Raw genomic sequence first — 15257 nt, 5'->3', positions numbered from 1 at the left:
GGTATATAAAAAAGCACTTTCAGAAATACATAAGGGCCTTAAAATAGTTCATTTTGTGCCCACATTTAAAAAATTGAACGAACTTCAAAAACAAAAAAAAAAAAGCCTTATAATGGATTATGATGGATGAATCAATCAGAATGAAGCAAAATGTGTTATCTGAAAATTTTAGACCAAATACAGTACTTGAAAAAACAATACCCCTCTAAGCTAGTAAGTTGTCTGGGCTAAAAACGTGAATATTGCACTTCTTAATGCTATAGTATATACCTGTCAAAATTAAAATCAAATGTAGGTGTAAACAACATTCACATGTTTTTAATCGTATCCAATGAGATTAGGTGCAAACTATCCACCAAATCCTTAAATTTACTAAATTCTATATGTACTACATGATTACTAAAGCAAGGCATACTTTGACTTCCTCAGTTCATCCGTATCTTGTTTCCAGGCCAGGGACAAGCACTGGTCTCTCAACTCAGCTACCTTCTCCAAGTTCTTCAGACCTTCACTGTACTCCTCTTTTAACATGCGAATGTCCTCGGACTGAAAAAAATAATCTTATAAATAATAATACCTTCTTCTGTCACAATGTCACAAATAGTAAATTGTTTATACTGAGTACGCGATAAGCCATATTCTTACTTTCTCTTTTACTTATATTTCATTTTAAATTGTATTTCTTTATTGTTTGTCTTGTTCAATTAATATATGTAGTTTAGTCTGAATGAGTTTGACCACACATAAATATTAAGGAAATTCATGTAGTTGTCACCACCAAAGTATTAGTTAGACACACTTGACACCTAGCTTAAACTCAACAAGCACTTTGGCTCAAGGTTCAGGGGCATTTTTAACCTCCGTGTAGTTTAGGCCATGGAGACGGGGGTATTTTGGGGGGGAGATGGGACAAGTGGCAAAAACCAAAAAAAGATGCACCTCATGTGAATAATAAAACTCAAAACAGGTCAACACATCCATAATGTGTAAATTCAGTTCTAACAAATACAGGCCTTTCCTGCAGAACTGTTTGGGGTAACTGTATATGCACGCAGATACAACAGCTGTGGGATTTACAGATAGCCATCCACCATTTCTAAGTCGACCATTATTCGAACCCGGGACATACAGTATAGGAAGAATAAAACATCTACTTCCTGATTCACCTCATATCTGTTGGGTACATCCATATCAATGCCAGTCTCATTGAAATAGTGGAAGCGCCCCCTGGTGACAGAAGCCAGCTCACAAAGGAACTGATTGGCTGTGACATCGTTGCAGTTGAAGGAGATAGTGTGGATGGGAATTCGGTTCTGCATTTGGACCTGAGCGATCACAGACTTTGGAGGCTAGATGGCACAGACAATGACACAACTCAGTAACAATTTTCCTGCATTTCAACACAATGTTTTTAATACATACAGCAACTGTTAACAGTTACGTTTTTCACTTTGCCATAATGTTTGTGATCTTTAAATTTTCTTAGCTCACATAAAGCATGTTGATAAGAATACCATTATGGCTTCTTACTTGCTACAAAATATTCATCTATAAGCTCTTCTGCTATCTTCTAAAAAATGATCTACAGAATAATACAGGCTTACAACGCTCAAAAAACCAATCATCATAATCTTTAATACTTCTCAGTTAGGAAACTTTTAAAATCCGACGATAAAGAAAGCCTAGTGAGATGCATGCACACCATGTCTTAAATCAACGTAGCCTAATTATTTCTTGTGAAAGTAGTAAAACTTGTGTGTTTATCCAGTTATTTCTGCAAACTGCATATTGGATCCGACTGGTCCGACTCACCTGGTCTGGTCTTCCATCTGTCAGCAGGTATATCGCGTGGGTCTGGTTATCAGACAGGGCTATTTGTAGGGCATTGTACGTGTTAGTTGACCCCTGACACGTCAGCCCCTGTATCCATGACCACGCAGATTGCAGGTTCCTCTCTGTGACATCCATCAGCCGATCTCGCCATGGGGATGCACGGGAGTTGAAACTCACCAAGTTAAACTTCATCTTGTGACGTAGTTGCTCCTGTTCGAAGGCACAATAAGGTGATGTAATGAAATAATACCCAGTCTTTGAGTTTCATTATTACAGCAGCAATATCGTCATCTTGCAACTGACGTCACCACGTCAAGATGCGGATGGGCTACTTGTCTATCTTTCAATATACCAGTATTCTTGTTTAAACAATAATTATTTTTGCCATATTTGACACCTAAACCCATCCAAGAACAAAATTTAGAAATTATTATCTTTCACTAATTATCCTGATAAATTAGCTTCCTATAGTTTTATACCACCCCTTGTTAAAATTGACAGGCTGAACCTATCATGCTCGAAAGCAACAATGTCAAGTCGCAAAGAGATGCCACTCTGTTGTTGCAACATTTTATCTTGAAATACCTGCATTTCGATCAGGTAAAACAATGCCGAATTTATTACCGGTATATAAAATAAAGGTTATGCATATGTATGCGACCGCAAAATGTTTTTAAAAGTCTAAGATGACTTCACTGCTACATATACATGACAGATTCAGGAATCTTTTAACCCCACCAATTAACCCTATATCCGAGACCAATCTACTAAGTTTCCATACCACTGTAAGCCAACAGTATCTACTGACATCTTAACAAATAGCTGCCCTGCTCATTTTTTTTGCACTTAACACTTTTACCAAAATTTCCCAGTTGGTAACCAAGTTATGCGGGAGGGTAGAAGGTTTTAAGAATCATGGTACATTGTATCTTAAATGCAGCTGTCCTCCCACCATAATGCTGGTCGCCGTCATAATAAATTAAATGCAGCTGACACATGAATATTACTACACATTAGAGATGTACCTGTAAGAGCAGAAATAGCTTATCCTTGACAAACTGCAGGTGAGGGACCATAGAGCTGGAAGTGTCAATCAAGATGTAGATCTGCTCCTCTAACACTGTCCCAAACAGTTCACGGCTACCCTGGCTTAGCCAGTCAATTCTGGGGAAGAAAGAAACCACAACAGGACCTCAGTACTGGAGGGCTCTCTGAGTATAATGATAAATTCAGACAAGAGTAATTAGCTTTAGTATTTATATAAAGGTGAAATTTCAAAACTGCAAAGTAAAAGGTAAAAGTGATCATGTGCAATATATCATACATATATATGGGCCATGTATAACTTTTATTCCGTACATGGGATGGTCTGTCAGCAACCTGCAGATGATCGTGGGTTTTCCCCGGGCTCTGCTCGGTTTCCTCCCACCACATGCTGGCCAATATTATTATATCAACAACCACGTTATCAAATAATAAACTTTGATCCTTGCCATATTTCACATTATTCAAACAAAACCATTGGTAACAATAATAACAAAATGATTTTTGAATAGTGATATTTGAATATCATCAAATATCATGCAGAATGAGTCTGATAACATGGATTTCCCTATATACTCTTTTCCATGTACATAAATGTATGCTAAATTTATATGTGTCACGTTTGTAAATACATTTAAACAATCATGTGTTATATTTCAACAAAAGAAAACTAACATCAATATTAACTGTAAACAAGTAGTTATATAAAACAAAACCCTAGATGTGACAACTAACATATGCAACGCCAACTTTGCAACAGTGTGGCAGAAACATGCACGTCTGACAAGTTTCCTCATCAACGACAGATTCTGAATTTTGCAATGTATATTCACAGATGTGTGAACAATTCCAACAAACTATGTGAACAAAGTAACCCATCCAAAACATATATCCCTTCCCAACAATGATGACATTTTTAAAGAAAACTTTAAGTTCACATGCTCTAGTAGAGAATGATATTTCCAGAAACAAGGATGTTAACTCAATGTACGTTGTCAACTTATACGGGTACAAACATAATAAAATGAAGAAATATAAAGAGAAAGACATTACAGTATCCTGTATCCCTGACATTCCCAACGCTCTCAGGATCCACATATATAATGAAGAGTCATAATGGTTGGTAACACGGAGAGCTCAGCAGTACAGAAGATGTTTTGAGGACTAGCTAGTAAACACTGTACATGTACAGATACACCTCCATGTCACTCCCACCCCACAAACATAACTTGGGGATGACACAACAAAGTGAACATAGTCTACTGGCAGACATGGTCATGCTGTAATTCTGCAGGCAGTAATGTGCTTACGGCTTATGCTGTGTACTTAAGTGAAGGCTAATGGATTTATAAACTATCTACATGTGGGCAGATCTTCCCAATGCAGTGACCTATAACACTGCAAAGTCTTATGTAAACATACAGGTGCATAATGTACAACTTTTTATTTATCAACAAATGCATGGACTCTCTTTTACCTAGCAAATGTATAAGGTAAAATAAGTAGAAAGGCAATCAAAGTGAAGGGCAATCAAAGTAAAGTCAAATCTCATATTTTCAACTGCAGAATTAATCTATTTACAAAGCCAGACATTTATAATAGTATCTATTTATTTACTGGATTTATGTTTTATGCCCTACTTAAGAACATTTCACTTGAACAATGGCGACCAGCATTATGGTGGGAGGAAACCAGGCAGAGCTCCGGGGAAAGCCACAACCGTATGCAGATTTTTCACAGAAATTCCCACACACAGCTGGAGAAGAATACAGCATGAACTGGACTTGAACTCATGGCAGCCGCAATGGTGGAGGGCTCCTGGGTAAGTGTACTGTGCTAACATACTAACCACTAGGCAAGCCAGGACCCTAATTTATAATAGTAAGAAACTGCCATAAATGAACATCATGCATGATCAATACACCACATCTGCTTAACATTGCACAGTCACTTATTCCCAAAAGACTTTGTTTCATCCTGTATCATCTTTGGTAGACCATCTTTCCCCAAACAATAACTAAATTCCTCATTAACTCTAACATAATCAACATTTTCTATTTCCTTTTTTTTTTTTTTTCAATTCATTGGCTATCACCGAATTTGAAAACCAAGATATATGTATTTTTATTACATCAAAGAAAGCAACCATTTCTTCCATTTTTGTTTTTCAATAATATATATTTCCAGAGGGTAAAAATCTGTACCTTTGTTGAATTTTGTGCAAAGCAATTCTCATCTTTTGCTCATAGCTGCGATGAATCTCTGGTGAGACCTGAACGTGAACCAGAAAACCATCCTTCCACTTCACTACGGGGAATCGATCACAGTAATGGGCATTGATCAACTTCTCATGACTCACCTGAAACCAATCCAAATCATTTAACTGTTCTGGTTTTATATTCCATGTCCATAGCACATGTAGCATTTCACACCAACACAAAATGTAAGGATTTCTCACAGAAAGCAAAATTGGGCAAAATGTTCAAGCTGTCATGGAAATGGTCTTTCTTCAATAATTTGCACAGTTTTCCAGAGTACAGAGCCCCAGTATGTTTTCCAAATAAGATGTCCTTACCTAAACACCATTCTAAGTATCATTTTCCACAGGAACATCATTTTAGGTTCTATTTCATGATGCTACATCTGTGAGTAGAGAGATTTATCATCTTTAATTTTTTGACTGGCATTTTACACTGTGGTCAAGAATTTTCTCTTCTGCCATGGCAGTTAAATTTATGGGTGAATGAAACTATCTTAGTCAGCAGTGAGAAGAGAAAAAATAATGTATTACAGGATCGTTTCAGTGTTGTTTTCAATTTTCATATTTTATCATGTATCCATAATACTGATCTCTACTAAAATTTCAAGCCCAAACCAGAACTATCTCATGTCCTGAGTTATAAGAAGGGCTTTAAACCGCAGTCAAATCATGTGTGTTTACAGATACATCGTGATGTAAATGTTACAGGAACTGTAAGTCCTCCCTTACCGCATCTGTCTGACCACCATGGCAGGGCTTCTCCAGCACATTCACCACCCCATCCTGGTGTTTGAAGACTACCCCACCCAGGATGTCAAACAGACCCAACTTCTGAGCCCCCAGGCCATAGGTTTTCAGCCAAGCTGCTGAACTCTGGTACTCCTCTCGACTCTCTAGTTTAAATTCCTGCTTGGAGATTTTTGATTCTGATGATTAAAAAAAAATAAAAAAGTGATAATATAAAATATCTTGAACAATTCTAAATATCTTGAACAGTTATTTCTAAACCAGTACTTTTAGCATTCAATAGCAGGTGACTTTGCTCTTCACTGGAGGGCCTGTAAACAAAATCAAGGGGAACAACTCAAGCCATCATCTGTACAAGCGAATGTAACGATATAAATAAAAACAATACACTGTATATTAAATATAGGGGAGGATTTACATTGGTCTGTAGTACTTTGCAAAGTGATATCAATTACAGAAAATCATGCAAAATTAAATATATCTGTTACCATGATCAATGCTATAAAAGCTTTCAATTTCTTTTATTTTACTCAAGAACATTTATAATACAGAGCTCTAGTAAATAGGAAAAAGTAAATGGGGAGTGAACATTTGATGTCCACCAGCTATTACAATTGTACTAAACAATCTGAAGCCTGCAGTGATGTTAATAATCTAGAACATTTGGAATCTAACAGAAGCACATGTGGAGCTAAACAGAGAAAAAAGGTGGCATGCTACACAAACAAGAATATTGCCTTCCTGGGTAAAAGATCAGTTCACCAAAAAGCAAAATTAACACAGTTCTAAACTATCAACTTTGTCATTTTATATATAAAATATATAAATGTGATATACTGAATGCTGGAAAACAGCATTTTCTTGTAAGCTTGATGATAATCATCTACTTGTTGAATTGAAAGATACCCAGTTCCAAAATTATTGACTGAGGTATGAGCTGAGAGGAATATGCATGGAGTGATTTTGTTGCTGTGGTAGCACTAAAGATAATGCAACATTTTGAAATAAATCCTAGAATGTACAAAAAATCAATGCATAAACATCTTTCATTTAAAGAGAAAGAGAAAAGTTTCAATGATAATGAGAATAATGATATGGAGTATGAACCAGTTAATCAACTGATGACTAATGACAAGATGACAGAGGATCTTCCCTCTTTTCAGAGGAACTCTCAGAAAAAATAAGTCATAGATACTATAAACTCCCATCTAAAAAGCCATTCAAAGATGAGTAAAACAATTAATTTCTATCACAGGAAGGGACAAAGATCATGCACGCCCACAGGTTTTTCAAATACTCATGCAGTAAGAGAAAGCTTGTACTTAAAACTTACGTCTGGGCAGAAATTCAACATGACTCTTCTCTATTTATTAATAAAAAATGAAACAATATGTAAATTATAATTTAACATCTACACATGCAAATTACTTTCTTAACACATACTCAAAGCCACCACTATGCAAAACCATCTTTAAAGCAACAAAATCTGCAGTCACCAAAATAATTTAAACCCATAATTCTTTTGATAAGCAATTATTTGACTATTTCCAGTGTAATCATGTTATCTTCATTTCTACTCAGTGAATTACTCTTGAAAACAAACAAAGCTTACTGTACCCAAATTTTACAAATCAATACAAATTCCCTTTAACACCTATTTGAAAAAACCTTTGTTTTTTTTTCACTGAATTAAATGTTGTGAAATGTTTGGTTTTGTAAGGTGGGGCAACACATTGACATTGTATTTTGCCAATGATGTCCCTAACTTTATAGCCTTAGAAACAAATGTTTTTTCTTGTCAGATCCACTTCTTCATCCACTGGTACACATTACATGACTAAAGTTCACAAACATTTTACATAATCCTGTCAGAACATAAAGATTGTGTGGCATCACTGAAATTATACCTTACAAATATGGCTTACAAAACCTTTAAACTTAAAATTCAGTATAATCAGTATTTTCAAAAACAGTTTTAAATGGTCCTCCTCCTGATGTTTACTTCATCTTTATGTTTTTATTCCCTTTCAAAGTATTTAATTACCATAACAATAAAGTTACACACCTAATGTAAGTTTTGGTTCAGGGAGCCCTTGAAGGACAGCTTGAACCTGCTCTAGGTTATTACGGGCTGTTTCCAGTTCCTCAAAGATCAGCAAAACATCATCTCTGACACCAGCCCCGGGAGGGACCCCACCGTACGCCTTCCTCTTCAGCACGATGTTAGCACGACTGTTTTTGGGATTTACTGGCATTCCCTCATAGATATCCATCTCCATTGTGATAGCATAAGCGTGGAACCTTTTTCAGGTAAAGATTAAGAGCAGAAGGAGAATACCCTATCTGTAAATGCACCTTGTAAAGGACTTGCAACAGATTCATAGGCAGGGGCCATTGTCACAAAACTTTTTGTTGTAAAAGACGTTGCATAGGTAACAGGGCTGTGCGTCAACGTTATTTACGAGAAAAAATACAACAAAATTGACTTCCGAAGATTTGTGAAAAGAGTCCCCAGGCGGCCAGATGTTTTTCAGTTTAAATTTAAAATGTTGTATCAGTTTACTGTTAACAAAGGATTTCAAAAAGATAATGCTAACACAGTTACAAGAACACTTTACACAATGTCTGTCTTTCATCAGTGACTAAGTCACTGATTTAGCCTGAAAGTTCTATCGATCTTCGAAAGATGTTTCTGAGAAAGTAAGGTTATATTCTACTGGAAAAATGTAAGTTTAAGCACCAAAGGTAATACATGTGAGGTATGTGATGATATAATGATGTTTGCCTATACAGTTGCATTTTTTCAGGCAAATTTTTAGGAGCAAATGCAGTAAAATCTGGATACTGTTTAGTAATGAGTTAAGCATACTTTCCCCCTGTGAACTTGCTCAGGTCCTTCAGATAACGGATCGTGTCAGAATCTGTACAGTTGTAGGAAATCACATGTACCGGGGTCTTCACTTGTAGTTTGGATATCTACAAAACATAAAATTAAATACCGATTCTACATAAGATACATGTACAGAGTGTCTGTACGACAAGATGCGACCAATTATATTGTAACGTAAGTCCAAGTTCATGAATGCAACGCTCCAACATGCTGATCCTGCAATCCTTGTCCATTCAGCCTCGGTGACAATCAGGCATTTGACTGTAATTATGTTAAATGTTTGATGAAGACCACTTGTCTGCATATACTGTATGTCATATGTGGTTTGTATTATATGGCAAGTTGTCAGTAACTCTTTAACAGCTGGCTTATCCCAGGAAATTTGTTTCGTCCATTCAGTAACTTGAAATTCTGGAGTATGGTGTTAAACAAAATAACCAGTTAACTAAATAAATCAACAATTGAAATTCTTGAGTATGGAGTGAACAATAATCAAGTAAATATTTATTTATTTATTTATTTGATTGGTGTTTTACGTCGTACTCAAGAACATTTCACTTATATGACGGCGGCCAGCATTATGGTGGGTGGAAACCGGCCTAGCCCGGGGAAAACCCAGGACCATCCACAGGTTGCTGGCAGACCTTCCCACGTACGACCGGAGAGGAACTCAGCATGAGCTGGGCTTGAACTCACAGCGACCGCATTGGGGAGAGACTCCTGGGTCATTACGCTGCGCTAGCGCGCTGACCAACTGAGCCACGGGGGCCCCCCATAAAGTAAATAAATCAATATGATGATTGCTGATTTTCAGTACAAATACATGCTGCCTCCAGAAGGGTACAAAAAATTATATCCGTTTACAGATGCTGAGAAAACTGTTGACAGAATACCTCTAACCAGTAGTGGAAAAATGTTATAACTTTACAGTACTAAAATACAGCTATTGTATTCAGCTCTTCATGAAACCATATACAGTTTCATTTTCCATATTACATGGTTACAAATCAATGTTACCTTTTCCTTCAGGATTTCCCTGGATCCATCCACTGCAGCACCTTCTGTGAATAAGTATACAGCCTCAGCCTGTGCAAAATAGATACACAGAAACTGTGTTTATAAACATATAAACCATGTGATAACTTAATTAACTAAACAAACACCTCATACAAAAGGCACATACCTCTAAGACCATCAAGTCAGCCCAAAAATGATGTTCAAACAGCAAGCCTATAGAAGCAGGACATGTAGAGCTATTCACATTTATTTAAAAAATTACGATGTTATTTACGTGGCAGTTTTGTACTGCACTAAGCACTTGTTCCTTGTGGTATCTGCCTGCAATTCTGCATTATTTGTACATGTGTAACATATGGAATGACGGCTGTCAGAGGAACGCCATACTGAGCCTTAGGCAAAATCCCTGCACCTGGCCAGCTATATCAATTGACTAAATTACATTTAGGCTTAAAAATAATGATATCAATGATTAAGGGATGATGCTATTTCTGTACAATTAAAGACGGTAGACACATCCTTACAAGTAAATTTATATGTACATACATTCCTATCCTGAAGGGCCTTCACTACAGCTTCACAGGTGGCAGTTTTTGAAATTGGGGCTAACCGATTTAAGCCCCATAACCACTGTACAGCACCCTCAATTGTATCATGAGTGACAGGGAGACAATCCTTGTTGTACATTTCAATATCTTCCACTGCTCTGAAAAAAAAATGAAGGTAAAAGTTTTGCACCACTGCACTCAGCTGTTTTGTTTCAACTCATTGACAGCAATTAAGTTTAATATATTAAAAACCATGTACATGCATCCTACAGAAATAGGGGGGAGCTATTACAAACAGATAGACTTCGATAGTTACAAGCAATACCCACTGGATGTGGTGATAAGCTGACAAACTTTAGAGATGTGATTTTGTACTGACAAGGAGGGTGTTGTCATCCTCATATCCTTTGTATAAATTACATTAAACACACTCAATCTGCTCATCAGCAATGGTACATGTAAGTTTCTGTATTTAAATCTGTTGTTTTACGGGCAGAAAAATCTTTCTTCAGATGAGATTTTGAAAATGAATCATCTAATTTAGGGAAAATTTGGCCTATCCCAGCTATTTTCCTGTGGAAGACACATTTATAGTGTTGACGCGCCTGTTCAACACAAACTAAAGCTGATGTCCTCTCACTTTACATTTTCTACAGAACATTTAATACGTAGCTGGTTTAGAAACAACACCACATTCTCTCCAGCCTACCTAATGATGTTAAACTTGGTGAGCTCCTTAACCTGCTCTTTCAGCACCCTCTCCAGGGCTGACCGGTACTGGTCAAACTGTTGTGGGGACATGTTCCTGATGTCAATCACGATCACTGGACACTTCTCTGTAATCACACCAAAGATACGCCGACTCTCTGAGGTCAACCAGTCCAGTCTCCGCTTGTACAACATGATCGCCTGTATCAGTCTGGCTTCTAACATCTTCATGAGGCCTTTATCAGCAGTGATCTGAAGTTGACAAACACACTGATAACTAGAAGGTAATCTGAGAGAGAAACCTCTGCCACAGATAAATGTACAAATTCCCACACTACAGACAAAGGGACAACACTCTGAATTCTATATTCTCTTTTAATTGTAAGAATTATTTCATAAATTCCTGGGTTCAGATCCCCATCCAGATAATCATCTTTATCTTTTGGCAAAATGACAACTTGTACACAAAATTTCATCCAAATCCCTGCATAACTTTTTCCACAAAGTTGTCAACAGACAACCAACACAAAAAACATGACCTCCTTACCGGAGGAAATTATTAACATCTTTAAGAGATTTTACAATGCTTTTACAGTATCAGGCTCAAGTTTTTTACTGGCAAGCCGCTATCCCACTACTTATATAGAGTTGCTTTAGAGGTCTGTGGATGTGCTGACCAGCCAACTGTGACTTTGTACAACCAGACCACTGCTAGTACAGTTGCTCAACAGGGTCAAATTGCAAGCAGACTACTGGTACAGTAATGTCACTGAAATGACTTTAGGGAAAACTTAGCCTTGCTTGTGCTGATGAAGAAAACCAAAGGAGTAATGTCACCTGAGAAAGGTATTCCTGCAGGTATCATGTTTACTGCTTATTAAGGAATGAAATCTTCCACTATAATTTTGTAACATGTGTAATATTTCAAGCATTTTCTTCCACTGAACTGCATGGTCACACAAAACAGGTTTTTATATAAATGTATTGGTATTTATCTATTTTGCAAAGTTAAGTTATCGTCTGAAGCATGCAGATAATTTTTAGCTGTTGCAGTTACATCATACTACATAAAATGTGTCCTGCCTTACATTAAATGTTTTTCCATCAGGTCTGAAGATGCGATTGAGAGGGTATTGGCATATCGAGAAGAAACTGGTCTCTTCAAGACCCCATCAAAATCTGCAATAGACAAAACATTTCAAAGCATAATTAATATCAATAATCATTATACAGTGAAAATAAGAATAAGCTTTATAATAAGCAGAAAGCCTAAACACTGAATGGCAAAAACATTGTTTTCATGGTATTAAATATAAGCGTCAAGTCCGACATTCCTATACCATTCGTAGTCCGTAAAGGGTGTTCCAAGTTGATAATTGCAAGATCCATTTCCACAACAACGTTTAACACTAACTCCCAATGACAAAGGTATGTAAGAAATTATACAAATAAGAAATAAAGCCGGTAACACACAAGAGAGAAGCGGTCATCAGTTTTCAATGATGCCAGGCAGACAATGAATATTCCAGGCATGAATTCAATATCAAAGTTCAAATTCGTAGTCCGTGAATGAGTTCCATGTCAAATAACAGCTAAACAAGTATCTTAGTCGCGCTTTAATTGCATAAATGCAACCACAATATTTATTATGCTCCTCAAATCATGGATGATAGTGATTTTCCGCAACTACTAGTAGAAATATTCAGCCGATAACACAACTACACTGTAGTACATATAATAACACATGTACAAACAAAAACAGTCTGTAGCCATGACATAAACTACATGTTTACATACAATAACTAAACTCTATCAACATTGAAACAGCAAGTTCCAAAACTGAAAAATTTAAACCTAGCAGGATTGTGCAATGAAAACTGTGTATGGTACATGTAAATGTAAGCAATTCAAAGTTCCATACAGTACAAATACAGAGCAGTTGACAAATTTGAGAGTTCACTTGAAACATTCAACAACATTACCCACACAGAACACATAAATATAAGCACTTCAAAGTTCCATCAGGTATAACTGTAGACCAGTTTACAAATTTGACACTTTAGTTCAAACATTAGCATCATTACCCACATGTCTTACCATCACTGTGTTTAAATCCAATTGTCGAGAGCAAACTATTAAAATCTAAGCGATTTTTCTTCAGGCCAAAAGTGGAAAGCCATTTTGTTGAGGTGATAAGTGCGGACACATCTGGATCCCAGTCCCTTGAGGGCGTGTCCTTGAGGTTCACATCGGCGTTACACACTGGTACCTCAGGACCTGAGTCTTCACTCTTCTGAACATCACATCTGTGTCCTGGACATCAAACCTGACACCTACATGGAGGAGTTAACAGAGGAATAAGCATAAACAAAGTGCTGGGATTATCATGTGCGATGTGAAACTCACGATATTCATGTAATGCACAACCTATTACTTAATTACCCTAAATGACCATAAATTTCATCCATGGCTAACTTGCCCATTTTTCCTGATTCTGATAGTTCTATTGAGTTTAGAAAGGTGTTTTGAGGTTTGCTTGGAACATGGGATGATATTCTACCGGAAATTGTAAGTCTCAGCACCAAAAACAACATTTTGTGACATTTATTTGCCTCTAAAAATACACTTTTGTGCGTGCAATTACAGTTCATTTAGGGCATCATGTGCCACATAGAATGGGGAAACAATGTGACATAAATGTATATAAACTAATTCAAGGAGCACTGGGAACATATCTTGTAGGGTGATGAGTTGGGAGTCTTAATACTTCAAGCTGTTATTAACATTACATCAAATCTTTCCCACAAAACTATAATTGCAACCACCTCTGCAAACAATATTTTGAAATATTCTGAGAGAACTATGGAGTATATAATTTGCAGAGTTTTATGAAGCTTGCATGTGAAATGACACAAACAAATCACTTCTAGCCTCATATTCATGATAATTGTATTCATAAAATCCACTGAAAAAAAGTGCTTCAATGGTTAAAAAGGTTGAAGATTTACAGTATGTACTTTGCAGCTGTAAAGTCTTCACTCAAGTAATGCCACTAATTACATCAGTAGGCTATACATGTATGAAAGATATTTCTTATTTTAATTCTCCTTTTCCCTATATCACAAGCATGCAATATTAGTACTCCTGAACATTTCACAATAGCAGAGCACTGATTCATATAATATTTAGAAGACAACCCTGGGTTTAGCATTTGTCTGTTGTGTAATTCTAGTAAACTACAATATTTTCACGAACTACTGAGAGGTCTGCCCAGCTAAAACTCTTGCAAAGTCTGCAGATTAAGCCACACCCATTCTTAGAGCCAGTGGTTTGTCAATTATCATAATTTAAATTGGTAATTACTTTCATTTTCACACTTTGGCTTTATATGTATGTTACTAGCCATGCAACTGATGACAACAGCACAAAGGGGATATCTCTGTATAGACTGCAGATAAACAGACTATTTGTCGATCATTTCATAGCCTAGTACTTTTTTCTGCCTGTCGTGATCGAACCAGTGACATGTACTACGTAACATAATTATATGGTAATCTTAACGATAATCTAAACACAATACAAACAACAGCACTTCAGCAAACACGCAATTAAAAATATTACCATTTGTATATGCATTCTTCAGCTGGTAAGAACGCAACATTTCCGTATCTGCTGACATCGCAAAACGACTCTGGGCCGCCCAGCCCACCAAATGCAAGTTGTTGTTGTACAGCAGAGAATCTGCTAACACTTCTCTCTTTTTTACAGCATTTTAAAAGGAATTGGATGTGATAAGTGCACATTAGTTAATAAATGTCGCGATCCCTTTCACAATAGCGGGGCTTTGGTATAATTTTCCCTTTCAATCAAATCAAATTAAATGGACGAACAACGATTTTCAACCACCTGTCCCGGAGCCGCCATGTTGTGTTTACAGCTAGTTGCCAAGAAAATACCCGTCAGCCAATGAGCGTGCCAACAGAAGTTGGCGCAGCAGGGAGCCGGTGTCAGTTTCGCTTTGAAGAGCATGTCATGTTATTTAGCACTGGTTCACGCTTGGATTTGTCCCTTCTGAAAAAAAAATTAGCTGATCATTTTATTTTATTGTGTCTATGTCACTTCTGAATTGTTTTGAGAACACATGTACCTATATCACAATTATATATCAACAATTTTACATACATTACTGTTTAAAGCGCACATTAAGAAT

At 36.7% G+C, this 15257-nt stretch overlaps 1 protein-coding gene across 1 annotated transcript in view; it reads right to left on the bottom strand.

Annotated features, from left to right (window-relative positions):
• Positions 1–14726, bottom strand: part of LOC135473492 (von Willebrand factor A domain-containing protein 3B-like) — a 42236-nt gene extending 27510 nt beyond the window's left edge. The window contains 15 exon segments of the mRNA XM_064753343.1: positions 416–546; positions 1167–1349; positions 1813–2043; positions 2859–2997; positions 5082–5236; positions 5867–6063; positions 7950–8185; positions 8754–8860; positions 9792–9860; positions 10338–10497; positions 11049–11299; positions 12136–12173; positions 12176–12226; positions 13145–13360; positions 14669–14726. Coding sequence (XP_064609413.1) covers positions 416–546; positions 1167–1349; positions 1813–2043; positions 2859–2997; positions 5082–5236; positions 5867–6063; positions 7950–8185; positions 8754–8860; positions 9792–9860; positions 10338–10497; positions 11049–11299; positions 12136–12173; positions 12176–12226; positions 13145–13360; positions 14669–14726 — 2222 coding nt within the window.
• Between the last annotated feature and the right edge of the window lie 531 nt (positions 14727–15257).

Source organism: Liolophura sinensis, chromosome 8 (genome assembly GCF_032854445.1).
Source record: "Liolophura sinensis isolate JHLJ2023 chromosome 8, CUHK_Ljap_v2, whole genome shotgun sequence".
In the NCBI taxonomy this organism is placed as follows: Eukaryota; Metazoa; Mollusca; class Polyplacophora; order Chitonida; family Chitonidae; genus Liolophura; species Liolophura sinensis.
Note: the sequence above shows the minus strand (reverse complement) of the source record. Positions and strands in the feature narration are given on the sequence as shown.